The sequence below is a fragment of the Notamacropus eugenii genome, chromosome 1 (assembly GCF_028372415.1).
Source record: "Notamacropus eugenii isolate mMacEug1 chromosome 1, mMacEug1.pri_v2, whole genome shotgun sequence".
In the NCBI taxonomy this organism is placed as follows: Eukaryota; Metazoa; Chordata; class Mammalia; order Diprotodontia; family Macropodidae; genus Notamacropus; species Notamacropus eugenii.
This window is the reverse complement of record NC_092872.1, coordinates 605,803,525-605,831,255: the sequence shown is the minus strand read 5'-3', so window position 1 is coordinate 605,831,255 and position 27,731 is coordinate 605,803,525. Positions and strand designations below refer to the sequence as shown.

Below are 27,731 nucleotides of genomic sequence, written 5' to 3'. Positions count from 1 at the left end.
TGCAATATTAACAGTTGCGGAGTGCCTTAATGAAGGTTTTGTTCTCTCCACAGGTAGTTTCATGTTGCAGGGAGCCAGGAATCATCGTCATTATATCAGCTTGGCCCATGCCCTCCAGTCTCAGTGTTGTATTTCTGCTCCTAGCATATTGATAGGACAGCAACACAGACACTACAGTTTCTTTACCAAACGTAAGTATAATAAATAATGTGTAAAAATTGAGAATTTAATGAGAAGGAAAAGTAAGATTTTCTAGGTTTTAGCTCCTCTTTAATTGCCTCACGTTGGGGTTATTCGTTTATGTTCCATTTGGATGCCATTTGGAGAGGAACTTAGGAAACCTTAAGTACAGCTTTGGTATAATTTGTTTCAAATATTTATTTTCTCTAGAAGTGCAAAGGCAGAGTCTAGAGATCTTAAGAGAAGGGTCAGATAGTGTAGGTATGTGGAGAAATTTGGAGCACTTAGGCTTTAGTCAAAACCTACCATGCCTCTCTTCATTGTTAGATCCATATAGGCGATGGCTTTCCTTGTTCTGTTTCCAGTTTTTGTAAAAACTAGGAGAGGACATGGTAGTTAACTTGAAAGAATAAGCAAGAAGAGTTGGATAGGAAGGAAAAAGAAATGAAGTATTCTTGTAATGATAATTCAAGTCATTATGTGATTACGGGCAGCAGGGAGTTGTGAGGAATCTTCTTCTACATTGGTTCTTTGAATTCTTGGGAATCAGATCATAAACAAGTCCTGCCCAAGAAGGACTCTGCTCTGGCTGCTGGTGTTTTCCTTTTAACAAGTTCTGAATGCTCTGGATGACTGACTTCCTTGTGTCTCTGAGCTTTCTGCTTCCTTAAGTACTGAGAGGTCTGGATCATCTTGAGCTCTGTGTACTGGATTTCTCTACTCCTAAAGTCCTGAAGCCCACTCAGCTAGACCACCTATAAGAAGTCTTGCTTTAAAGGGGGAAAAAAAAGTAGGTTTTTTTTTTTTTTAAGGCTTCCTGGTATTTTAGATCAGCTTGTAGGGAGGAAGAATATGGCAATCAGGATGTGAAGAGGATTTGTATAAATGAATGACATCAGCTGCAGCGGTTATCGAATAATGCTAGCAGAGTAATGGTCTAGAAGTAGCGGTGAGAAACCAGAGATATGCTAGGATAGAACTGAAGTAGAGAAGAATGGGAGGTATTCTGGATCAAGAAATAAGCCCAGGCTTTTGTAGGGCTGTCCAGATATTAGTCAATGGATTCTGCACTGTCTTTAGAACCCTCGAGTCACTTTTAAGTGATTTCCTTAGGAAATAATCTAGCCAAGTAAATTGGTTCCCATGGTACATGTGTTATAGCTAACCTCTTGGGAGAGACAGCATTAATCACAAATTACTAGAAAGGTCTTTCATTGCCTTTGTGTGAGATTGGGATTGAAATTGTGTTAGTATGGGAATTTTAAGAAAATAAAGACTTGTTGGTTTTTTGCCTTCAAAAAGAATTCCTTGCCAGAGTGAGTGCTAGGAAGACTAAAACCTTACTTGTAGGGCAGTGACTTTACTGATTGGTCACTTGTACCTTCTTTGTATGTCTTTATTTGAAAAAAATTATCAATATAGTTTATTTTGACTTAAGACACTTCCCCTTAAAGACAACTAAATAAACCTTGCTAGGGAGTATCTTCTTCCAAGACAGATAAACAAAAGAATATAGTTTTTTTAGCCATCTGCTTGCTTCCACTTCTTTGCTACCACAAAAAGTGTTGCTATAACTAATTTTGGTATGTATGGAAACTTTGTTTTTTTTGATTGCCTCCTTGGAGTTTGTCTAGTCGTGAAATCTCTGTGTCACTTTATTTGCATGTTTCCAAATTGTTTTCTAAAATGTTTGTACTGATTCACAGCATTCAACAATGCACCAGTGTGCTTATCTTCCCACAGCCCCTCCAACTTTAACTATGTCCATCTTTTGTTATCCTTGCCTGTTTGCAGAGAGTGAGATGAAACCTCAGCATTGTTTTGACTCGCATTTTTCTGTTAGTCATTTGGAACATTCTTTTATTTGATTGTTAATAGTTTTTAGTTCTTTTGAAAACAGTTTGTTCATGTCATATGACCACTTATTTGTGGAGAATGGCTTTTTTTTTTATATTGTTTATGTGACTTTTCTATCAAACCCTTTGCAGAGAAATTTGATGCAAAGATTTTTTTTCTCCATTCCACTATTTCCCTTGTTGTCCTCTATGTACATTAATTTTGTTTGTGTAGAAGCTTAACAGTGTCATGTAATCAAAGTTATTTATTTTTTGTCTTTTGTAATTGCCTCTATCTTTTGCTTGGTTGCGAACACATTTCCTGCCTTTGTTTCAGGTATTTGATCTGTTTCTCTAGTTTTTTGGGTAGTACTATCTTTGATATTAAGGTCACATATCCCTTTAGAATGTGTTATGGAATAAGATGTAAGGTGTTGGTCTAAGCCTAATTTCTGCCAGACTGTTTTTCCATTTTTCCAGCAGTTTTTATCGACAAATGAGTTCTTTCATAAGTAGTTTATGTTTTCTAGTTTGTTGAACACTAGGTTGTTGTGTTCCATTATTTCTGACTGTCTCTTTTTCTTTGCAGTGACAGCAGATGAACTATGGAAAGGGGCCTTAGCGGAGTCTGGTGCTGGCGCAAGGAAAGGGAGAGGAAAAAGAAGCAAGAAAAAAAGGAGGAAGGACTTAAACAGAGGCCAGATTATTGGTGAAGGTATGCCTTATTTATCGGAAAAGTTTAATCGTCTTTTTATTGTTATTGAGATCCTGAAGAAACCAAAATGGGGCAGCCATCACTCACTGAGATGCCATTTCCCTCATCTCAGTTCCCTTGAAAAAGCTAGTGGATTTGAGGGTTGGGTTGCTTTGAGGGGGCTGCCTGAGCTCTCTGAGGAAAGATGGGGGTCTGGGGCAAGGAACAAACTTGTGCCTTCTCCTGTGGAGACATACATGTGTTCTGTTTGTCAACCAACCAAAGAAAGTCTGGGTGGGAGTCCATTATAGAATTTGGGGGTGTTTGTACCTTTGTTTCTGTGTTTTTGTGGTAGAACAGGAGCTGTGTCTACCAATGCATTTCCCATGTCTGGTTGCTTGACACATGAAATATAAAAACCAGTGTCAAACTTAAGGAAAGGGAATAACATTGCTCACCAAGTCCAGGGATCCTGGGGCTGTTGCAAAAAGAGAGGGGACCAGTTGATCTTGGGTTTCAATGTGATGTCTATTTTACTCCCCTTATTTCCTTTACTCTCTTGAATTCCTTAGCCATTTGCTATTTGGCTTCTCACCTCATCACTCAACTGAAATGACTTTCTCCAGTTACCAGCAATCCCTTGATTCCTCATTTTGATGCTCTTTTCTCAGTCTTTACTCCTTCTTGACCTGTCTGCTACATTTGATGCTACTGTCCCCCTCTCTCCTGAGTACTTTCCTCCGTTGGGTTTTCATGACATTTCTCTCTCCTGGATTGCCTTTTACCCGCCTGATGGCGTGTTTTCTGTCCCCTTTGCTGACTCATTATCTCTATCATGCCTCTGTTATTCCCAGACTTCTTTCCTAGATCCTCTTTTCCCTCTACATGCTCTTTCTCATTAACTTCATCAGCTCCCGTGGAATTAACTGTCATCTCTTTGTAGATGACTTCCAGGTCTATAGATCCCATCGCATTCTCTTCCTAAGCTTCCGTACCATACCACCAGTGGCCTGTTAGAACTGTATGATCTGGATATATCTTAATCTTGATCCAACAAACTGAACTCATTATCTTTCTCCCTATTTGTTCCCTCTTCCAAACCTCTCTAACCCAATCTCCCAGGTTCATAACCTTTATATTATTTTATATCCCTTCCTTCTCCTTCCCTCCCCTTCCTTCCCCTAGCCCATCAGTTGTCAAATCTACCATTCCTGCCTTCAGGACATCTTTCAAATCTGACCCCTTCTCTACACTTGCACAGCCCTTATCACCTCTCACCTAGGCTATTGAAATAGCTTTCCAATTTGTCTCTCTGCCTCAAGTCTCTCCTCATTCTAGGCCACCTTACACATTTGCTGCCAAAGTCATTTTTCTTAAGTGCAGCTGTGAACATGTTGCTGCCCTACTGAAACAGTTCCAGTGACTTCCTATTGCATTAGATTAAAATATAAACTCTTCTGTTTAACTTTTAAGGCTGTGTATAACCTGGCCCCGACTTGTCTTTCCAGCCTCGCTGGCTGTTGCTTTCCCTTTTGCTCTCTGGATCCAGTCAGATTGGTTTTCTTGCTGTTCTTCTCCAAGGCACCGTGTAGCTTGTCTGTCTGTCTGTCTTTGCACCAACTGTCGTCCCTGCCTGTGATGTGCAGCCTCCTTCGGCACTCAGCTAAAATGACTCTCTCCAAAGTTAACAGTGATCTCTTGATTCCATTGTCTCGCAGAGTTCCACAGTCTCTTCTCAAGGACCATTTTCTGTGCAAAGACTTTCCTGATTCCTCCAACTGCTCGTGCTTTCCCTCCCAACTATCTTATATTTAATTACATTGTCTTTATCCATATTTATTACATTTCTATTTATGTTGTACATGTTTTGTAGGTATGTGCTGTGTTCCCCATTAAAATGTTAGCTCCTTGTGAGTAGGAATTGTTGCATCTTTTGTATTTCTGACTATTCAGCTGATACTTGGCACATAGTAGGCACTTAATAAATATTTGATTGATTGATTGATTTACGACATCAGTTTAAAAAAAGCCTAGATTTTGACTTATAAGGCAAGTAATTTTCTTTCTATCTTATCTTAAGGACGATCTGGTTTTCTCTGGCCTGGTTTGAATGCCCCTGTTTTAAAACATGGGATGGTTCAAGGAGTCAGCCAAAGAGGCAAAGAAGAACAGGAAAGGATGCAGGCTGAAATGATCCAGCAGAGAGACGAGTGGGACAAAAAGAGAAAAAAGAAGATTAAGCGGGAGAGAGGTTGGACTGGAAGCTCTTGGGGAGGAATCAGCTTAGGACCCCCAGATCCTGGTCCTAATGGAGGTAATGATATCTCTTTTTGTTTTTATCATAGGATATGTTTATCTTTGATATTTACTTCTGAAATTTAAAAATCCATTCATTTTCATTTTAAGAAAATAACTGTGGTGTTGAACACACACACTTGTAAGAAAACTCTTGAATATACTTGACCAATTTTGCATACCTTTTAAAATAGATCCTATTAAATAGATTGCTTCCCTTCCCTTGGGATATGTTCAGGATATCCATAGAATTTCAGGCCTGGAAGAATTTTCAAAGAATGTCTGTTCCCACCTCCTCATTTTAAAGATGAGGAAACTGAAGCCTAGGAAAGTTAAATTATTTGCCCAAGATCATACAGGTAGTAAGTAGCACAGTAAGTGAATGTATTCTCCTATTTTGGTTTACAGTCGGTATTGACCAGTCCCTGAAGTGGATAATTTATAAAATCTTAACTCTTCTCTTAGAATTTGGAAAGGCTTTTGTGGGGATGACTTAGATCTCTTTAAAATGACAACAAAAACTAGCTCCTGAAATCTGATGCCTTTTTATTCTGATAGATTGTCCTGAACGTGCCATGTTTAGACTAAGACACATTTGAGGAAGAGCTAGAAAATGAAGTGGGAGAGGGATGGCTGGTGGATGATGACCTGACACATAAAAAGATTAAAAGGAAGATCCTTGGCATGTTGGGCATGGTCTTCTGTGGGAATCTGTGAAGGAGCATAGGGAGAAGTTGCATAGGATAAGAAGACTGTGTAGGTTTATTTGTGCTGATGGAGCAAATACCCACATCAAGGAGGGTAAAGGTGCTTTGAAGTATATTACTCTGTAGTAAGAAAAGGCATTCAGAGTCATTTCAGTGATCTTAGACTTTTGTTCAGAGGAGTGTGTTTTTAATAAATGCTTTTTGCTAGTGTTGACTGTATTTCACCAAAAATATTTTTAAATTAAGAGCTGACTGCATTTTCTCCCCTTTGCCCTATATTTAAAACACTTCTATTTCCTTGTTCAGTTCATTAAGCAGTTACCAGGAGCCTGCTCTGTGCAAAAATATTGCATTTTACATTTTAGAGGACCTCTTAAATCTCTTCTAGTTCTTAGTATTTTATGATCTCTTGCCTCAGATTATTTAAAACTTCAGATTCAGTACTGGGGTTTTAAATCTGGGATCTATACATGTTTTATTTTGGTAACTATTTCACCATAATTGATTTGTAATTGTTTTGGTGGAATTTGGCAGAGATCCAATAGTGTCAGTTCTCATCCAATTAAGAATGCATAGAAGAGCATTTTTTAGGCTAGGTAGATAGCATGGATGCCATCCACCATGAGCCTGGCCTTAGAGGTCCTTTATAGACATATTTTAGGGTAGTTTTCATAAGTTAAGAATTATTCAGTGTATCATTGTATGAATAAAGAAAAGAAAGATAGCTATTCATTAAACACAGGTGACTATAAGAAATAGAGTTGTATACTTATTGGAGAAAAAGGTTTATTATTAGTTATAAGAGATAGATAAGGAAGTTATTGTCTGAGTATAACTCATCTCACTAAATCAAAGAAATTGTTGGTCAGACCAGAAAGGGAGGAGTCCCCAGGACTCAGACACTGAGAGACCCTGACTGCTGCAGCTGGTCTTATTGGGGGTCATTTACAGCCACATGGCAGACATAGAACAGGACAGAGTCATCATGCCTAGAAGCTGGGATATTTTTAAGGAGGGTAGGGTCTCTGTGTTACACAAATAGGGCAGGGAAGTTAATGGTGCAGTAATGGGGTGGCTAGGGATGTTGAGGCAAGGGTGGCAAGGAGGCTGAATAGAAGTTTCCCACCTCAGGAACCTTGCTGAAGTAAGTCTTGGGGATTCATCTTGTCCACTTGTCCCACACTGTGTGTTTGATTTTATATGTTTAAAGATGTGATTTTGTGAGGGAATCTCCATGCTGCCTCAGGCTGCCTGCTCAGGAGTCCATGACACAATCAACAGAGGCTGAATGCCTCTGTAGAAGCTGTAGAGTGTAATAGGTAGAGTGTTGAGCTTAGAGTCAGGAAGTCTTGGATTTGAATCCTGCCTCAGACTTTTAGATGCCATGTGATCCTGGGCAAATTGCTCAGACTTTTTGGGCTTCAGTTTACTCATGTATAAAATGAGGGAAGTTGGGTTGGATGACCTCTGAGGTCTCTTCCTGCTCTAAACCTTTGATTTCTGTCCATATGGGGCCTTTCAAGAGGGGTACTGTTTTCAATGGTTTTTAACAGCCTTCCTTGGACTGTTAAGGGCCTACCCTTCAAAGCAAAAGGGAATTAGCAAACAGTAATGAGAAATGAACTCCTTGATGATCTCTAAGGTTGTTTCCTGCTTCATGGGCATTTTTTTAGAGAGGTGCCTGGTAGAAATAATGATTTAGAATATGAACTATGTAAGCAAATTTATATAAATGTCTTCTTTTATCTCAACAGAAACTTATGAAGATTTTGATACCAGAATACTCGAGGTAAGCTTTTATTTGTCAAGAATTTTTAAAGCCTCAACTGTGTGCCAGGCACTAGGCTAAGCATCAAGGATACAATGATCCAATTTCTGCCTTCAAGGAGAATTGAAGAAAATAACACTTACACATATAAGCAAGCACACAATATGTACAAAGTTATTTTGGAGCTAGAACACGAGCCCCAGAAGGATTAGGAAAGGTCTTGTGGAGGCTCTGGGACAGGGTTGGACTTTGAAGAAAATGAGGAGTCCAACAGGCAGAAGGGAAGAGAGGCTGCTTTCCAGGTAGGGTGGCGGCTTTTGTGAGGTCACAGAGACAGAGACACAAGATGGGATGTTTTAGATGAGGAACAGTAAGTAGGCCAGCTGCCCTGAACTGCCCAGTCTGTGAAGTAAAGGGATGTGAAGTGAGTCCCCAGAGTTAGGTGGAAGCTAGTTAATGCTGGAGGATTTTGCATTTGATCCTACTGGCACAAGGGGGCTCTTTGACCAGGTAGTGACACGGGCAGTTATACTTTGGGATATCAGCTTGTGTTGAGGGTAGGAAGAGAGAAAGGAAGGGAATACACATTCCTATGTTACTTTCTGCGTGCCAGGCACCATGCTCACTAAGTTCTTTACAAATATTATGTCATTTGATCCTCACAGCAGCCATGCAAGGTAGGTGCTGTTGTTATCCTCAACATTTTACTGTTGAAAAAAACTGAGGCGCAGAGGAGTAAATGTCTGAGGCCAGATTTGGACTCGTCTTCCTGACGCCAGGCCCAGCAATGGATGGATTGGAGAAGGCAGACACTGGTTGAAAGGGGATTAGTTAGGAGGCTGTTATAGGCAAGAGGTGACCATGTGAGTGGAGGAGAAGGAACAGATGGAAGAGATAAGAGTGAAAGTAGATTCAGTAGGAACGGCACCTGTTCAGATTTGATGGGGGAGGAGTGGAGGAAAGTGAAGCATGGAGGATGACGCTGAGTTTGCAAATCTGGATGACTAGAAGGATGGTTGTGTCTTCAACCTAAATGGGGAAATTCATAGGAGGGATTGGTTATGAGGGAACAATAATGAGTTTTATTTCAGACATGTTAAATTTGTGGTGCCTATGTGACCTATTGGAGGAGATACACAATAAGCAGTTTGGTTGATTGGAATTCAGGAGGGGCTGGGAAAGTCACATACTTGGAGATGGTCAGTGAATCCACAGGAGCTGATGTGATCACCAGTAGGACTAGAAACATCTCATCTCTGGTGCTCTTTGTGGCCCTGGCAAGTGACTTGACCTCCTTGGACTTCAGTTTACTTTTTTGTAAAATGACAACTTTGGACTAGATGATCTTGAGCGTAACTTCCAGCTTTAGATCTATGGTCTTATTCTAAGGTGTAAATAGAAAAGAGGAGGCAGATCAGAATAGAGCCTTGAGAGGAACTCACAGACAGCAGGATGTGCATGAAAGTCAGAGGTGCCTGACAGGCCAGAGCATTACACTGATTCCAGTAAGATTCTCTCTGTCTCTTTCTGTCTCTCTCTCTATTTCTTTCTCTCTCTCTCTGTCTCTTTCATGCATATGTGCATGATATATCTGTCTATATAGATAAATGTAATAGATCTATGTATAGATATATCTATATATCTACACCTTCTTTGTATCTATGTCTACATTTTTATATCTGTATATACATATGTATATCTACATTTATGTAGCTATCTATCTATATAGAGTGTGTGTGTGTCCTACAAAGAATGAAACAACGCCCACTTACAAAGTCCTTACATTCTAACTGGGGAGATAATCATAGGCACATACATACAATGAACAGAAAGATCATAAATACATATAGTACAGAGCATTTTGGGAGGAAGGGCGCCAACAGTTGGGGAGGCTCAGGGGAAGCTCTGCGGCAGTGCTTGAACGGGTGTTAAATGAAACAGGGAGGAGGACCTTCAAAAAGTCACAGAGATGAAGGAGAGAGTATCCTGTGGGAGGATCAGAGAAGGCCATTTTGGCTGGTACTGGAGGGGAAACTTAGAAGTCAGGTGTAAGAGAGGAGAGGATGAAAAAGCTCTGGGGATTTTAGCAGACTGAAGAAGCAGAGGGAGGTTCTAAAATTGGTTCATAGATCCCTCATGGGGTAGGTGAGGTCTCTGGACCCTAGGTGAATGATCTCTGCTCTAGTATTATAAGGACCCTGGCCACCTCTGTAGGAACCATAGGTAGAGCTCTAAGGAGTCCTCTGAACCTGCTTTGAAAAGCTCTGAACCCTTGTGTGTGTTTGTCCTTCATTGCTGAAGAAGACCATGCCATCAGAGAAATAATGACATGACTTGCACATGACTTTTGTTTTGAGTGAGGGAGGGCTGTGCAGGTCACCAGCCTCGCTTCTTCTTCAGAGCCATCTGAATCCAGTGACCAGATATCCATCAGGATGACTGGAGATGACCCAGGATGAGGCGATTGGGGTTAAGTGACTTGCCCAAGGTCACACAGCTAGTGAGTGTCAAGTGTCTGAGGTGAGATTTGAAGTCAGGTCCTCCTGACTCCTGCACTGGTGCTCTATCCACTGCACCACCTAGGTGCCCCTGTAGTTTATCTAGATTGTTGTAAAACATTTGATAAAGTGTCTTCTGCTATTCTTTGGAAAGGATAGAAAAATGTCGGCTAGAAAAGTGTGGCTAGATGGATTCTGAGCTGTTTGAGCAGACTTAGAGAGTAGTCCTTAATGGTACCATTGGGGAACAGCAGGCATCTTTGTGGTCCTGTGCTGTTTAACATAGAATCATCAGGTTATAGCTCCAGGGCTATGAGGGAACTCAGAGGCCAGCTCCTTGTTAATAACTCCTTCATTTTACAGATGAGAAAACTCCAGCCCAAGCAAGTTGAGTGATTTGCGCAAGTCCACATAGGTACCGTTATAGGTATTGGATGGCAGAGTCAGGATTCTTGACAGGCTTGAACAGAATCTAGTAAGATGAAATTCCATATGGATAGATGTAAAGTTTTTATACTTGTGCTTAAAGAAAGCGGACTTCACAAGCGCAAGATGGAGGGAGCATGATCAGGCTCTTCCCACCTCATGTCTCTGCCCACCGTAATCCATCCTCAGATCCCAGACTGTTCTCTTCAAAGCACAGACCTGACCATGGAATGTCCCCAAGCACTGTGATCACGAAGCCTTTTGTTTTTCAGGTAAGAAGTGTTTTTAATATGACAGCAAAAGAAGGAAGGAAGAAGTCAGTGCGAGTCCTTGTAGTTGTTGGCAATGGAAATGGAGCCGCAGGTGAGTATGGTCTGACGATGCCACGTCGGGCCCTTCAGAGCTGGGAAGTGGCTGTTTGAGACTGATACTCTGGGAGGCATGATGGTTTATCATTTGTTTTTTTTAACTGTTTCAGTCCTTCAGCACCATTTGTCTTTTTCCCTTATAAGAACAGTGAAAGTGTTCCATGCTCAAATTTTCCTGAAAATAGGCTTTACATTTTTAAATACTAAGGCAGTTTATTTTACCAGATCACATATTTCTTCTTTTCTAAAAAATAGTTTGATTCTCACCTTTTATGTAATTACAACCTAGGATTATGGCATTTTGAGATTTGTAAAAATTAAAGGTTTCAATTTTACACATTGATCAAAAACTGATTTTAAAATATCTTTTTCTATGTGTGATTGAATTTTAAAATTCTCTGTCATATTTTATCATTCTCCCCATTACTTATTTCTCACAGGCAAAAATATTTATCTTTGTTTCTATTGCTGCTTTTTGGACACCACAGTAAAATGCAGATTAACAATTCAAAGATGTTTCATTTCATTTTCTGGTATATGAATTTCTGGTTCATCATGGTTTTTCTGAGTATATGTATCTTTTTCAACATTTATGATCCTTTTCTGATATACCTGACATCCACATCTAATCTTCTAGTTTGAGAATATCTGTTGATTCATGGAAAATAATTTTATGCCTCTAAGCTAATATTGTAATAATCTAAATATTTTAGTTCAAGTTTGAAATTCAAAAAATAGTCAGCATTTGCACACACTGCATCCTGCACACACAGAGGCCTAGGCATCTCACATTTTATATGTTGTTCCATTGGAGTAGAACCATGAAGCGTTTGGGTGATAATGTGTTTGGTCATCATGACATAGTTTGAACCATGGAATGAAGTAAAAACTATTTGTGTTTGCTGAGAATATGTCTCTTCATTGGTGTTTTTGCTTTTTTTCGCCTAGGTTTTGCTATTGGGAAAGCCCCTGATCGCATGAATGCTTTTAGAAAAGTATGTAGATTTCTTTTTTTTTTTGACTACTTAAGGAATTACAGCCACATTGGTTAGATGCTCTAATGATCATGAACTTTTATGCAAGGTTTGTGTGGTGGACTTGGTAGAAAGCTCATTATATTTATCACATAAACAACTTTCACAAGTTTTATAATAAGCACATTTAAAGAGATGAAATCACTAATTTATAAAAATGACTTTAAGAAATTATAACAATTTAATTTTTTTCTTGTTCTCTTTTAGGCAAAGAATAAAGCAATTCATTATTTGCATTATGTAGAAAGATATGAAGACCACACAAGTATGTATTTCTAACCTTTAGTACTTATACATCATAACTTTTATTAAAAAGATTATGCAGGATTATGTGCAATTATTAGATAACATTTCTTGTTTGACATTATTGTTGAAGTAGAATCCTCTTTTAGTTAATATCATTGGGATGGTTAGTACTGAATGATATTATTGAATGCCCACCATGTACTTGGTATGTGCTTTCTCTTTGCCAGCCGCTCATGATTGCTGAGTAAGAAATTAGAATTTGGGCCTTTTGAAGGCAGGGACTTGTATCCTTAGTACCATTACCTGGGTACCTAATAAATGCTTGTTGACCCACTGACTGATTTTTCATCATCCTATAGCTTTTCCTTTCATTCAAACCCCTAGAAAAAGCTGTGTACTTTAGCTGCTTCTGCTTCCTTTCTTCTCACTCATTTCTTAACCCTTTGCAATATTGTTTCCAGTCTCATCACTCAACTGAAATGGTTCTCTAAAATTAACAGTGATCTCTTAGTTGTTTTTTCTCTGTCCTGTTCCGTTTTGGACACTCTGCAGCATCTGACACTTTTGGCCACCCTCTCTGAGATCTCGCCATATTGCTTTCCCTTGGTTCTTCTTCTAGAGTTTGACTGTAACTTCTCAGTCTCTCCTTCTCCTCTCCCCTTCCTTCTATGCCCTTCCCCCCTGCTTCCCCTTCCCTCCCTCAGGCCTCTCCCCGACCCCCCAATTTTAATTGTCATCTCCATGCATGTGATTGCCAGATCTGTATATCCAGCCCTGGTCTCTCCTGATCTCCAGTTCCACATTCCCAGCTACTTGTTAGATTTCTCTAATGTTCCATAGTGTAGTCTGAACATTTCTAAAACAGAACTGATTGTCTTTCTCCCCAGACCTACCTGTGGCATTTGAAAAGGGTGGAGAGAGATAATTTCTGGCTAATTTGATCATTTTATTAATAATGCCAGCATTTTAAATACAAGGCTGATCAATTGGTTGTCTTAGACCAAAGACAGTCATGGTGGTGGGCTCAAGGCTTAAATGCCCTTTTGGAAGAAGAGTGTTCAAAAGGATGACAATCAACTCTGATTGGTTAACAGTTAATAAGAGGTGGACATTACAAAGAGTAGTGGATTTACTCCAGTGAGGGCCTGTCACCCTTGGACCAAGAAACTATGATCTCTATATCCAGATCACCCTGCAACCTTGGACATTTTAGACAAAAGGATCTTGATTGAGTGGAATTCACCTTACACTTGAGATTCCTTGTAATATTGGGTGGGGTCAGATAGAGGAGGTTAACTCAGCCTTCAGAGACGAGGTTTTGAAATGAGGATAGAGAAAAGTAAGAACTCAGAATCTCCCTAGATCATCAGTTATTAGTAATCATTTCTCTCATACCCCATTTCCCAACTTCCCTCTCTCACCTGAGGGCAAAAGCATCCTTCTGGTATCCAAGTTCACGCCCTCTGAGACCTCCTCCACTCCTGTAGCTAGTCAGTCACTTGCCAAGTTGATTCTGCCCCTATCTCACCTAGACATCCCCTTCTCTCCACTTACACTACCACCCTCTAATTCAAGCACTCCTGTCTTCTTGGCTGCAGCATTGCAGGAGCCTTCTGATTGAGTCCCCCCTCTATGCTACATCCTCCACACAGGCACCACAGTGGTTGTCTCAATACCCTTTGACCATATGTTACCCTTCGGTGGCTCCCTCTTAACAGTAGGAGAGCCCTTCTGCCTCCAGCCTGTCTTTTCATCCAGATTATCGATAACTTCCCTTCGTGCTTTTTGTAGTCTGGCCAAACTAACTTGTTTGCTGATGTTCACAGACAGCATTCTGCCTTCCACCTCCATGTCTTTGTCCCTCATTCCTGGAATGCATGCTTCTCCACACTTCTTCCTCTTAATATTTGCAAAGTGCTTAGCTTTGGCACATGGTGGGTGCTTAATAACTGCTTGATCCCTTTCCCAACCCCCCCTTTAGAATCTCCAGTTAATTCTAAAGCTCAGTTCCAATGCCACCTTTTGCACGAGGCCTTCCAGCTGCTTAGTGCTTCCCATTCCTCATTCTCCCCTGCTCCCCTCAAAGATACCTTGTATTTGCAGTGGCTCTTTTTGATGCGCATATATATGTGTGTGTTTTCCCTGATAACACGTAACTTGCTTAAGGGCAGGGACCCTTTATCCTTTTTTTGTCCTTGTATCTGCTGTGCATAGCACACAGTACATGGCGCTTGGGTCAGGAAAGGTGTTTAACATAGTAGGGATTTAACAGATGCTTTTTGATTGATTCCCAAATCTAGATCAGCAGTCAGGCTTTTTAACGTGGGTGCTGTCCTGTTGGACGACTTTTCATGACCCCATTTGGGGTTTAGTTTTTGTATGCTGTTTTTTTGCAGAGATCCCAGAGTGGTTTGCCATTTCTTTCTCCAGCTCGTTTTATAGATGAGGAAACTAAAGCAAACAAGGGTAAGGGACTTGCTCAGTCACACAGCTAGTGAGTGTCTGAGGCCAGATTTAAACTCAGGAAGACGATCTTCCTCCCTCCAGACCCTGCACTCTTTCCACCGTGCCACCTAGTCCTGCCTAGTGTGGTGCTATCCTTTGGATATAATTTGCTTGCATTTTAATTCCTGGAGATGTTAAATATCCATTTCCATACGCTTTAAAAGTTTTTCCTCTATTACGAATGTAACAATAAACAGGAGTGTTTTAATATACAAAGAATATAATAAAAGGAAATTGTATGTGAAACTGTGAACTTATGTTGTTTTGAAAAAGTATCACATTCAGTAACAGAATCGGTGTCCCCTCCAGACCTTTTGTTCTTCTGTATATTTAAAAATATCTTACTGATATAGTTTTCCTGTTTTGATTTCTCAATCACAGTCCCCTAACTCATGCCTTCACCTGCTTAACAAATAAGTATAGTCAAGGAGTAGCTGAGTGGTGCAGTAGATGGAGCCCCTGGTCTGGAGTAAGGAGATCTGAGTTCAAGCCTGGCCTCAGACACTAGCTGTGTGACCCTAAGCAAGTCACTTAACACTGTTTGCCTCAATTTCCTCATCTGTAAAATGAGTCGGAGAAGGAAATGGCAAACCACTCCAGTATCTTTGCCAAGAACCTCAAGTGGAGTCATGGAGAGTCAGAAATGACTGAAACGACTGAACAAAAACATCTGAAAATGTACTGTTTTTGGAAATCTTTTAGTAATATTCTTGAGTGTGTAAATATTGAAATTTTTTGTTTTGAGTAAAAAGTCTATCCTGGTAGGTAATTGTCTTCAGTTGGGGATAAATTTCTGAACGTTCAGAGATTATTTTGTGGAAACTTCCAATTTTTCAGAGTAACAACTTGCCAGAAACATTACTAATTACTTTCTGAGCCATTGCATTACTATAAAAACCAACCTCAGTCTCCAATTCCTACTCTAACCCTAACAACACTGAATGTCAATTTTTTCAAAAAAATTCACTTAACTACAGAAATTAGGTAGACTGATAGATTTTGAACTTCTACTCTTCCTTCTTCCCTCTCACAGCCAATTCCTCTGTGAGTAGCCACAAAAGGCCATAGTTTGAGAGCTGAAAGGAATCTTAGAGGTCATTAGGTTCTATATATGATAAGATCTGATGGGGTACAGACCTTGGGAACTTCCTTGAACTCTCTTTGGATCTTCCCACTTAATCTGGCTGTTTATACCCAGAACCTATTTCTGTTATCCTTAACCTAGTCTGGCCCTCCATTGTTTGTTACTTCTGGATTGTCCCACCTGGTTCCTAGTTCAGCCCTCCATAGTCTGTTATCTCCCAGTTTCCTCCAGCAGTTTCCCACCCTTGATCACATCAGAATCCCACTCTCTTTGACTCTGACCTGTAATCACCCCAGTCCCATCAAGACCCTCCCTAGCCCCAGACTACTTGGCCAGTCCTAGATCCCTCCCACAATCTTTCTGTATATAAATTCCATCTTGCCTCCATGAAGGTGTTCAGATTCAATCTGGCTCATATTCTATCTAGCTCATATACGATCTAGCTCAGATTCTGTCTGTACCACTTACCAATACAAGCGTCACAAATGGTGAGGCTCCTTAAGAGTCAACCTAATATGGTGATTCTTTAATAAACTTTGTTTTATTTTGGCTGAAAGAAGGCTTGGGTTGGATTCATTCGGGCAGGACCTGGGGTGTCAGCATTTTGGGGTCCCAAGCACCCCAAGCCTCAACATGGTTACCTGACCTCAACAGATTCCCCATGCCCTAAGAGCCAGGATTGAAACTCAGGTCCTCTGACTGCAAATTCAGCCCTTTTCCTAGTGTATCACTGTTATCCAGATGCAGCAGCCCTAAGAAGAACCAACAGAAACTTTGATGCTTTTGGCTTCTTCATGGGCCAGGCATGACAGATAGATGGAAAGAGCACATCATACTCTGTCTTTTTTCTGGACTTCTTTTAATTTTATGCCCCTTCTCCACATTGTTCTCAACTAAGAGCAAATATGGCATCCATGTCTTGAGCAATTTCCTGAACAGACCCATGCATGCAGTTTTACACACCCCTGTGGTAGATAGGTGTGTGTCTTCATGTCCTGATCTATTTGAGTGTATTTTGGTAAATTGTTTTTATATTAATCTGTTTAGAAATAAATTGTCAAATTTTATCAGTCTCCTTAAACTCTTTTCTGTAGTAATTAACTGAATAAAAGAAATTGACATTCAGTAGTTGGCTCATAAATATTTAATCATTCTGGGTAAGTTTGTAAGTCAATATTTATAAGGCTAAGCTCCTGCAGACATTTACTTCTTATCTTTGGTATGGATGCTGCAGACTCGTGTCTAATTCCTCGCTGTTTTTGTTCCTCTAGTTTACCATGATATTTCTTTAACATTTAAGAGAACACATATCAAGATGAAGAAGCAGCCCAGAGGTATTTAAGAAGTGATTGGCTTTGGGGGGTAAAATGGAAATGAAATAACTAACCTGAGTTGTACAGTGTTACCTGTGACCAATTTAGGATGAGTTTTGATAGAACCCAAATTCTGTTTTTTTATTCACATTCCTCTCAGCCTCCCACCCCAAAAACCAACAGCAGCAACCAAAAAACCTCCCAACAACACACTTTAAATAAAAAATAAGAAAATAGAGACTATGAAGATAATGAAGGAAAATTTCAAGCTATGTATTTACTGTAGAGCCATCACTGTCAGTAAATGTGAAAATAATAAAGATACAGTTCTAAGTTAAGGGCTGAGAACATGTGTTACAGAAGTAGAGACAACAGTTAAATGGATAGACAGGCTTGAGACTCATTGCTTTTTGTGGAGTAATTATATTGTGACTTGAGGGAACCCCAAGTTCTCAAAGGCCATGAGAGTGAAGGGCCTCACTGCAGTGGGTCCAAGTGACAACTGCATCTGTTGTGTGAGAAATAAAATTCATCACCAGGTTGGTCACAGTGCCTCATGTTTTGTCCACAGCAGCTTTCACAGAGGTGTGACTGGTGTCAGAGAAGGACATTTTTTTTCCTCTTAATGTTCATATATAAATCCTGAAGGCTTTTTTTTGGTAGTGTTAGTAAAGCAGTACTTTATGGATTATATAACTTGGAGCAGTTTCATTAAAGAAATGGAAAATATAGTAGAATGTGCTTTATTGCCTTAATTACAGCTTTTAAATTCCAGTTAAAAAAAACTATACCCTAAAAAGACCATTTATTTTGTCATTTTAAAAAATATTTATTTTTATATCTGGACTTCAAGATTTAGGCCTTTATATATTTGAATGTTACAGTTTCATTTGTAGCCTAAAATATTCCATTTTTGAAGGTTTGCCATCTTCTCTTTCAATCATGAATCTGGAGTTTCAGGGGATCTTAAAGGGTATCTAGTTTTGTCCTGTTATTTTACAGATGAACAAGCTGAGACTGAGAGAGATTAAGTGACTTGCCTGAGGGCACAGGTAGAATCAAGATTGAACCTAGGTCCTCTTAAGTCCAAAACCACTGCTTTTGCCCTGGTTTACCTTTTCCCAAAGCATATGAATGAATAGAGCCTTAAAGCTGATGCAACTTAGCTGGCTACAGCACACTGGCTGCTAATGCCACCTTCTACAGCAGTCTTGGGAGCCATGGTAGGAAATCTTGCTGAACTCCTTGAAGATACCATCAGTCATTTATAGATTTCACTCTCACAGTTGGTCAGTGAACATCAAGTGCCTGCCATGTGCCAAATACCGTCCTAAGTGCTAGGGATACAAATAAGAAAGACAGTGCTGTCTCTCAAGGAACTTTTAGTCTAACGAGAGAAGGCCATAAACCAAAGAAATGTGAAAAGTGTGGTGGTGGGGGGCGGGAGAGGGGGGAGATAGAATAGTGGAGTCCATGTCTCAGGAGTGGTTCTGGTGGAGTATGAAGAGCTGGCTGGTCTGTGAGCCCTCTTGGAATACAGACTTTGAAAAGGGTTCTTCGTTCCTCAGTGGAAATTTCATGAATTATTTCCCACTGCCCAGTAGGAACTGGAAGGCCATTTTGGGTCATGATACCCCCTACTTGATGGGAAAAGTCAATTTACTCTTGGTGTTATTGACACAGCTAATTATATAGAAAAAGTACAAATATGTTTTCATGGTTCTTTAGGTTTTGAGTGACCTGATGAAAGTAGGTAATTTAATCATTTCAGCAAATGGTAATTACAGTTTGTCTTTGCCGCACATGAACCTAAAACAACGAGGAAACAGTTGTCCAGGAGATCTGATAAAATGCAGAAACCTACTAGATTCAGGCAAATATGTATTTATTCACTTTAAAGCAAGTATTTTATCCTCAGTAACCTCTCCCCTATAACATGTATTCTGTTTTACATCCATGAGAATCTTCCTGGAGAATCTAATCCAGTTTGAAATAAGGTTTAAAAAAATGGACAGCCTGCAGAGCATTTTCTAAGAACCTCATATTTCCTCAAAGAAATATGTGGGATTAAAAAGTAAGTGAAACCAATGCTCTTCACTCCCTCTCAGGCGTAAAAATGAACTTGCCCTTTAGAATGTGACTATTTTACATCACATATCTTTTAATAAATATGTATTTTTTCAATTCTGAATTTGAAAAACATGAAACAAAATAGCATATGCATGGTGTAACAGGAGAACAAGACTTTATATGAAACTACCTGTTTTCCCATAGCCCCTCCTATATTGTCATTTCCCCTTTTTGTCATATGGAAACTCAGAGCTGTAAGATTTGCATTTCTCTTATTATTAGTGACTTAGATAATTTTTCATGTGCTTTTTGACTGCTTAATTTTCTTCATTTGGCCTGTTTATGGCCTTTGACCCTCTTGGAGTGTGACTCTGGATCTCGGATATTTGTATCAGTTCCCTGTATGTCTTGGCTATCAGACCTTTTCTAGAGAAATTTGCTGCAAAGATTTTTCCCCCGTTAATTTTCTCCTTTCTAATTTGAACTTCATTGCTTTTGTTTTTGCAGAAACTTTTCGGTTTTATGTTGAGACATACTCATCATTTTGCGTGTAAATATTTTCTGTTATTTTCTCTTGTTTTCCAGGTCATGGTCTTCATTGTCATCGAGCCATTGTTACAATTTGTAAACTAATTGGAATTAAAGATTTGTATGCAAAGGTTACTGGATCTGTCAACTTAATTAATGTAACCAAAGGAGTCTTCCATGCATTATCAAAACAGGTAGATAATGCATATAATTAATATGGTTTGAAAAATTTGGATTGCATTCATTGTTTTCAGCCTCCTTCAGTGAGGTCATAATGCCCCGCTGCCATTGTTGGCACTCATGAGGTGAGTACTCAGTTAAATGTTATCCTTCAGTAGTGCTTTCCCTTGATTAATTTCAGTTCACCAAAGCTTTTGAGAGATGACTTTTGAGAAGGTAGACCTATCAATACGTAATTATTTTAGCACTAAAATGAAAATCTTTTGCACATAGCTTATCATCTGCTCTCTATTTCTTACCACAGTTCTGGCCAGCAGATTGCTACTAAACACTGTGATAGTGATATTGCTATGATTCAGTCTTGGACAAATCGCTTAACTTCTCTGGACTTTGTTTCCTCATCTGTAAAATGAGGGAGGTGGACTAGATGATTCTTTGGGTCTATTGTAGAACAAAGTGCTGTTGCCTTATAAGAAGGTATTTAGAACTTTAATTACAAGTGGATCCGCAGCTTGGTCTAATGGATGGAGAGCTGCCTGGAGTCAAGAATACTTGCCTTCAAGTCCATTTTCTGATGCCCATATATGGCCCTGGCATAGACACCCTTCCCGCCCCCCCATTACCCCAACTCTGTTCTATTTTAGCAGGACAGTTGTCCTTCTGCCTTCTACATAAGGAGAGAGACGGTTTCCTCTTTGGGAGACCCCATACCAATGGTAACCCTTCACTGGGCTGAACCAAAATATTCCTGTGTATTTACAGTTATTTAAAATAGGTTTGTGTTCTCAGCCTGATACTATGTACCAGAATGTCAGTAGTCAAATGCATACAGATAGACCTAAATAAATGCTTCATGGAGTGGTCACAAAATACTTACTGTAGAGTCTGTCCTTTGAGGGAGGTTTCTTTTGGGGTGAGGTGTGGGTATTTGCTCCACAAGGGAAAATCCCTTGGATCCTTTTGGCCAGGCTTTCCTTTTCCTCTTACATTAGTATAACTTGCAAGTACAAGAAAAAGAAACTAGCTTTACTTGAAATAGTAAATCTGGTCCTTGGGACTCTTACCTAACTATTAGCTTATATTGTTCACTGGAGAGGCCTGTTCCATTGATCCCTAGCACTGTCCGTGAAGTCTTTGGACTTCTCCAGCACACCTTGTAAAGAGAATCATCTCTACTCTTAAAAATTTATTCCCTTCCCTGAGTCTATATACACATGTATTTGTGTACTTTAAAAAAATTCTTTTTTGTTATGAATTTTCACGCATCATCAACAAATATAAACAATGCAGTCTTTCCAGTAGTGAAGTCACCAGTTTGACCTTCCATCCAGGTGAGGATTTGCCGCTCTTGGTAACTGCACATAAGTTATAAATATTAGTGCTGCTTTATTTTTCTTTAATTTCTAGAATGTAGTTGTCTGTATCTTTTGAAGAAACTGAATTTCCCTCTTATTTTCCTGAAGGCAGATTTACCTGAAAACTAGAGAAATCACCACTAAACAATTAATAACAGTGCTACCTGACACATACACGCTACTGTTTTCAAGCACTTTGCATACATTCTCATTTGACCCTGACCCTAACTGTAAGATAGAGTCTGTAATTATGCTCATTTTGCCGATGAAACAACTGAGACTCAGGGATAGTAGAGATTTGTCCAGGGTCACACCGCTATTCTGTTAGCTAGGATTTGATTCCACTGCTTTCTGTCTCTAGGTCCAACATGTTTATATATAGTCATTCTGGGTTTATACAGCCCCAGTGCCCGCCATGCCATTTGATCTTCACAAAGATGTAGGGAGGTAGATGGTGCAATTATTGTTCCCATTTTTCAGATAATGAAATTGAGATCCATTGAGGTTGTGACTTATTCTTGGAAATGCAGCTAGTATGCATCAGAGTTGGACTTGTAAACTAGGGCTTCTGCCTTGAAACTCAGACACCTTCCTGCTTGTACGATATGCTGCCAGTCAGGAAAACGGGAATCCTGCTGCAGACACTTGGTAGCTAAGCAAGTTGCTTAACCTCTCAGCCTGTTGCCCCACCTGTAAAATGAGAATGGTAATAGCACCTACGTTTAGGGATTTGTGAGAATCCAATGAGGTAGTGTTTGTAAAGGGCTTTGCAAACCTTAATGAGCAACATGAGTGTTAGCTGATATTATTAGCAGCAAAAATGTTCTTAGATCTCCCCGATAGTTGTTGTACTATTTGTATCTATTGATTGGGAAACTACATGACAGTTCATTTAATTTAGTTCAGCAAATATTTTTTGAGCACTTGCTAGGAATGAATGAATGAGAAAGCATTTATTAGTGCTCGCTGTGTCCAAAATCCTGTGCTAAATGCTGTAGACAGAAAAGATAATCCCTGCTCTCCAGGAGCTCCCACTCTAATGGGGGGGACAGCATGTACGGGAGATTTCAGCTACAGCTCAGGACTCAGTGGTCCTCTGGGTGAAGTGATAAAGCAGATGGCGATGCATCTTTCATCTCCTTGTCATTTGCAGAACTTTATCCATTTTTGATATTGAACCCTTTGATAGAGACAAGGACTTTAATGATAAGAGATTTTTATTGTTGACTCTTCAGTAACTGTGGCTGTACTCTCTGTTTTTGTTTTTATTTCTTTTTAACAAAATTTCCCCAACATGCCACAGTAATGGAAGGGAGAAGCCTAAATACCAAACCAACAGAATTTAGACTGTAGTCACACTCAAGATGCACAGACACTCACTCCCCTCCTCATTTCCTAGTCTTTACCATCTCTCCCCTTGCCCAGCTAGCGTGCATCCAGGGGACAAGGATGCCCTAAAGCCAAGAAGGTTTCATCGTAGTGAAAAACACGGTACTTTACAATATTGTAGTGATACTTGGCTGCTGAGTTTCATCTTGTTTGTGGGAGCTTTCTTCATGTGAGTATTTATGTTCTTTTTTCTTAGGAACTTAAATCATCAACAAACACAAACCTTTCAATACACAAAGAAGAACAAAAAAAAGACAACTGTATATGAAACAATAAACTTTTAAGTACATGAAATTGAATACTTCACTAGTAACAAAATTGACCTGTTCACATTTAAGTCCTTCCCAGTTTCAGCCTTCTTGACTTTTTCTTTCTCTCCCTTTTTGTTTTGCATAGGAAACTCATCAGCAGCTGGCCGAGAAGCAAAGCCTTCATGTCGTCGAGTTCCGGGAGGAATGTGGTCCTCTGCCCATAGTTGTCGCCTCTCCTCAGGGAGCCATTAGAAAAGATCCTGAGCCTGAAGATGAGGTGCCAGATACCAAATTGGACTGGGATGACGTCAAGAAGAGTCAGGGACTGAAAAAGTCAGTTTGGGCAAACTTAAAGAGAGCTGCATCCTGAGGTTTCTTCTCCCCCTTCTAGCTGAAGTAAGGGGCCAACAGAAAAGACTCAGGTTGTGCTTTTCAGGAAAAGTAGACGTCCCAGGTGGGGGCAGCACAGCTATTATTTGAATGAATGCAGCTCTTTGTTATTACTGTACATGGAATTTTCAGTGTATTATTTCATTTGCTGGCAAACTGAGTTTTACATTCTGGGTATTCTCCTAAGTGCTACAATCAGAAGCACCCTTTTCAAAGCATGTAAGACTCATGAGTTCAGTACTACCCTGTGTAGTTAAAGATCCAAATAAACCTGATTCTGATTTTTACAAAATTCAGTTGAAAACTCCTTCAAGTTCTGTTGTTTCACCCTAAATAAGGGAGATATTGGGGATGGTTAATTTTGACCCTGAGGTGGGACTCTAAAAAGGGAATGCAGAGACAGGAGAGGGGAACGTTTCTGGAGAAGTGACAGGAGTTCACTAGTTTAATGAAATGAAGAGCTTTGAAATAATTTTTCAGGGGCCTGCTTTGCTTATCAGTAGAGATATAAACTGATGACATTGACCTATCAGGGGTGCTGGAAGAGAGGCCTCTTGCATGGGATGGAGGGGATGGTGAACCAAATGACGTTCAGGTCTGTTTTCTGCTCTGTTTTAGGAAGAACATACATAATCTCAGCTTGTGAAGTTAAGCTCTAGTTTTCACATTAAAAATATGACTGTGGTGGCAAGAACATATTTCTAGACACATCTAAGAGGCAGATGATTGGCAAAGTAAACAAACCAGAGATCTTTCTGTGGCACCACAGGAGTCATGGTAACAGTGCTATCTACCTAGCCTGCAGGACTTCGTAGCTCTTTGCTCAGAGTCACTTGGCCAGGCAGCTAGCTGGGTCAGTGGACAGAATGCTAAACCTAGAGTCAGAAAGATCTGAGTTTGAATCTTGCCTCAGACACTAGCTGTGTGACCCTAGACGAGTGTTTCCTCATCTGTAAAATGGGGATGATAATAATGCCACCTACTTCACAGGGTTGCTGTGAGGATCAAATGAATAATGTGAAATGCACTTGGCAAACTTTAAAGCAATATATAGATGCTATCCTCCTCATCGTTGTTGTAGAGAACAGGACTAGGTAGAACACAGCATCAGCCCTGTTTCAGCTCAGATTGGTCCACAGTAGATCTTCCAAAGGGCCTGGGAAGGTGCAGAGCGAGGTAGGTAGCTAGGCTGATCACACTTGTTCCTGTAACACAGGTGTAGGGAAGATGCTATCAGTGAGAATGAAATGACTGGACAAAGGGCTAGCTGCTATTTGTTATTTCTCCACATTATGGCTGTCTGTATCAGATGATACTCTCATAGAGACCCTGTACCTACTTCACCAATATGGTGCCTAGAAATAATGTATAAGCCCAGTAGTTGCATTAAAAAAATATGACAATACATCTACTACTTACTACTCAGAAGAGAAAGTAATATATCAGCTAGGTAACAGTTGGTCAGCAATTTGTGGGGATGCCTGGCTCCTTCTCCACATGGGCTGCTTTTCTGGATGAGGGCTGGGCTGGAAGCAAGTCCAGTGGTCTGGGGAGGGAGGGTGCTGATCTTCCTGGACTTCCTGAGTTTAACTTTGCCTGTTGGTGTCCATTGGTCAGCAGTAGTGCTGAAGAGGGCATCATATGCTTTTCCTCTCTGTCCACAATAGCTAAAAGCAGGCAGAATGTCTGGGCTGGTTTTCTAGGCTAATGTACTAGTACTTTCTGAGTTGTCTTCATTTTTTTTAACCACACCAAGCAAATTTTTTTTAACTCAAAAAACAATCATATTGACATAATCCAGAAAGTAAATTCCAACATTTGCTATTCCAGAAAATGCATTTCCTTCAGTGTTTTTAGTTGATCACCTCTGACCTCTGTCAGGAGGTGTGTCAGGTTTCATCTTTATTCTTAAAGACTTGTGATTTATCATTGCATTGATTAGAGTTCTGTGTGATGCTGTACAGTGTATAAAATGTTCTTCGTTCTGCTCTCTTTGCTTTGTGTCAGTTTGTAAAGGCCTTTCCAGCCTCCCCTGAAATTGTCCATTTTGTTATTTATGGCGCAATAATATTCCACTATTGGAATTTATATGCGCTATTTATTTATCCATTCCCCAATAGGAAGACAGTTTCTCTAGTTTCCAATTTTAGACTAACATGAAAAGATCTGCTATAAATATTTCAGCCCTTTTCCTCTTTTTTCGATTTCTTTGGTATTTTGGTATTTCATAGTGATATGGCTGAGTCAGAGGATATGGTAACATTTCTGATAGCTTCCTGGGCATAGGTTAGTTGTCTGTAAAGGAGAGAACAAGATCTAGGTGAGGCCTCTTCAGGGTAGAGCTGCATGGTGGGTCCCAGGCAGCTGGTGTTATTGAGTAGCTTCTCCGGTGTATCTGCGTGTCCTTGAGTTGTGGGTGTCCTTGAGGGAGTCATCTGTATTCTGGACTAGATAATTCTGTGAGGTCTGGGGCATTAGGAACATTTTGGTGCCCACCATATGACAAAGTGCATCATGATGTCCCTTTATCATACCTCCTGAATCTTTTCCCCTGTTCTTTCTGCTCTGCTTGTGTCAGAGGTCACAAGAGCCCAGCAGGTCTACGTATTGAAGAAAGTCGAGAGCCACTGCACTCGAGGGTCTTTTCCATCTGGCATCCTGCTGAAATCTGTGCACTTTCTTTCCCATTAGAATGAGAACAAGGGCTGTTTCTTCTTTTCTGTTTGTATTCCCCCAGCATTTTAACACCATGCTTGTCACGTAGTTAGCACTTAACAAATGCTTTTTATTTTGGTTATGCATTAACACATACATACATAGGAGAAAATGAGATAATAGATGGAAGGTACTTTTCAATTCTTAAAATGCTAGTTTTTATCACACACATATGCATACTACATAGGAAATGAGTGTTCACATCGGCACATTTTCATATGTATACATGTACATACATGCATAATACATGAGATAAGAGGAAGGGTAAGGGCTCAGTGGTAGTTGGGAGGCGGTACTGACAGTGTATTATGGTTAGGACTTAGTAAGTCTGGAACTTTGGTCCTCTCTTTTGTTTTTGTTTCATCTTTCCTTTTTGTCCTGAACTTAAACATTAACAAATGTGAACATTTCCTTATAAAAGAACAAAAAAGGAGGATTACATATAAAACTGTGAACTTCTGTTATGTACGGTTTGTTTTTTAAAAGTGCATATTAAATTTAACAACAAAGTTGCCCTGTTTGTGTCTTCTGAAAGTTTTTATTTTCTTCTCTGTGCTTTTAAAATGTTTCAGTTGATTATTTTTTCATTTCAGTCCCTAATTGAGTCATCTTCCACCCCTCACAATGGAGTAATTAGAAATAAATACAGTCAAATTTTCCTAGGGAGTATTCCCAGGGAGCTCTTTGGCTAACTAAGGAGATCACTGAAAAGAGAATGACCTTCGCCTGTTTCATGAGGTGAGAAATCAAAATCTGCTGGATAGAGGTGTTAATAGCTTTTCCATTAGGTTTTCACAAATGAATACTCACTCAGATTCTCTTGGAAGGGAAATAGCTGCCAATAGTCAAGCTTCCTAACTCGGGAAAAGAAGGCCTCAGTTATTAAGAATTACATGTACATATGTACACACATTTACATACACATATACATGTGTGTACACACAATACATGCTTACACACATTCATTATGGTCAGCTAGATGGTAGAGTAGATAAGAGTGCTGGAACTGTAGTTAGGAAGACTCATCTTTCCTAAGTTCAAATCTGACCTCAGACACTTCTTAGCCATGTGACTCTGGGCAAGTCACTTAACCCTGTTTGCTTCAATTTCCTCATCTGTAAAAAAGAACTGGAGAAAGAAATGACAAACAATTCCAATATCCTTGCCAAGAAAACCCCAAATGAGGTCACAAAGAGTCCAAAGGACTGAATGACAGCTTAGATAAATAGGTACTTTTGTATTTATTGAGTTAGGTAATTAGTTACTTTGACACTTGGGCAATTAACTGTTAGGTACTCGGAATCAGGCACTGAGCTATTTAGGTAATTAGGTGCTTGTAATGAGCTAATTAGGTAATTAACTAAGTGATTAAATACTTAAGCAAAACACTGGTCTGAACTGTTCTGAACTGATTTAAATTGTTCTTAATTGAATTTTGAACCAGTCTAAATTGGTTTGAACTGGTATGAACTGTATTCTACCCATCTATGTATGTATGTGTATTGTATATATGTATGAATACAGCCAACAATAGGAATTTGTTTTTCTTGATTATGCATATTTAGTACAATAAATTTGTTTTTCTTTTTTTTTTTTTTAGTGGGATGAGGGAGGAGGGAAAGAAGGTAGATTTCTGTTAATTTTTTTAAAAATGGAGGGATGAGAGGTTTTGATGTGAAATGTTGCATGCAGTTTCTGATAAATTACTGTATTATTATTCAGATAAATTACTGTATTATTGTTGTAAGAGAGACCTCTCATGGAATGGGAATAACTTGTAAATGCAAAGTAAAAGACAAAAACGCATCAATAAAACTTGCAAAAAGAAAGCAAATGCATGGAGTTACAGCTGGAATGTTTGGTGAGAGAAGGAGCGAGGAGGCCAGGGTCACTGGTATCT

General features: G+C 39.6%; 1 protein-coding gene across 1 annotated transcript in view; it reads left to right on the top strand.

Moving 5' to 3' along the window:
• The window catches only part of MRPS5 (mitochondrial ribosomal protein S5), a 29,953-nt gene extending 6,541 nt beyond the window's left edge, over nt 1-23,412 (top strand). The window contains exons 3-12 of the mRNA XM_072634694.1: nt 54-191; nt 2,605-2,730; nt 4,790-5,023; nt 7,466-7,500; nt 10,676-10,766; nt 11,720-11,766; nt 12,013-12,070; nt 16,912-16,974; nt 19,609-19,745; nt 22,872-23,412. Of these exons, the coding sequence (XP_072490795.1) occupies nt 54-191; nt 2,605-2,730; nt 4,790-5,023; nt 7,466-7,500; nt 10,676-10,766; nt 11,720-11,766; nt 12,013-12,070; nt 16,912-16,974; nt 19,609-19,745; nt 22,872-23,096 (1,154 nt within the window). The 3' untranslated portion in view covers nt 23,097-23,412. The remainder of the gene's footprint in view (nt 1-53; nt 192-2,604; nt 2,731-4,789; nt 5,024-7,465; nt 7,501-10,675; nt 10,767-11,719; nt 11,767-12,012; nt 12,071-16,911; nt 16,975-19,608; nt 19,746-22,871) is intronic.
• Nucleotides 23,413-27,731: the final 4,319 nt, after the last annotated feature.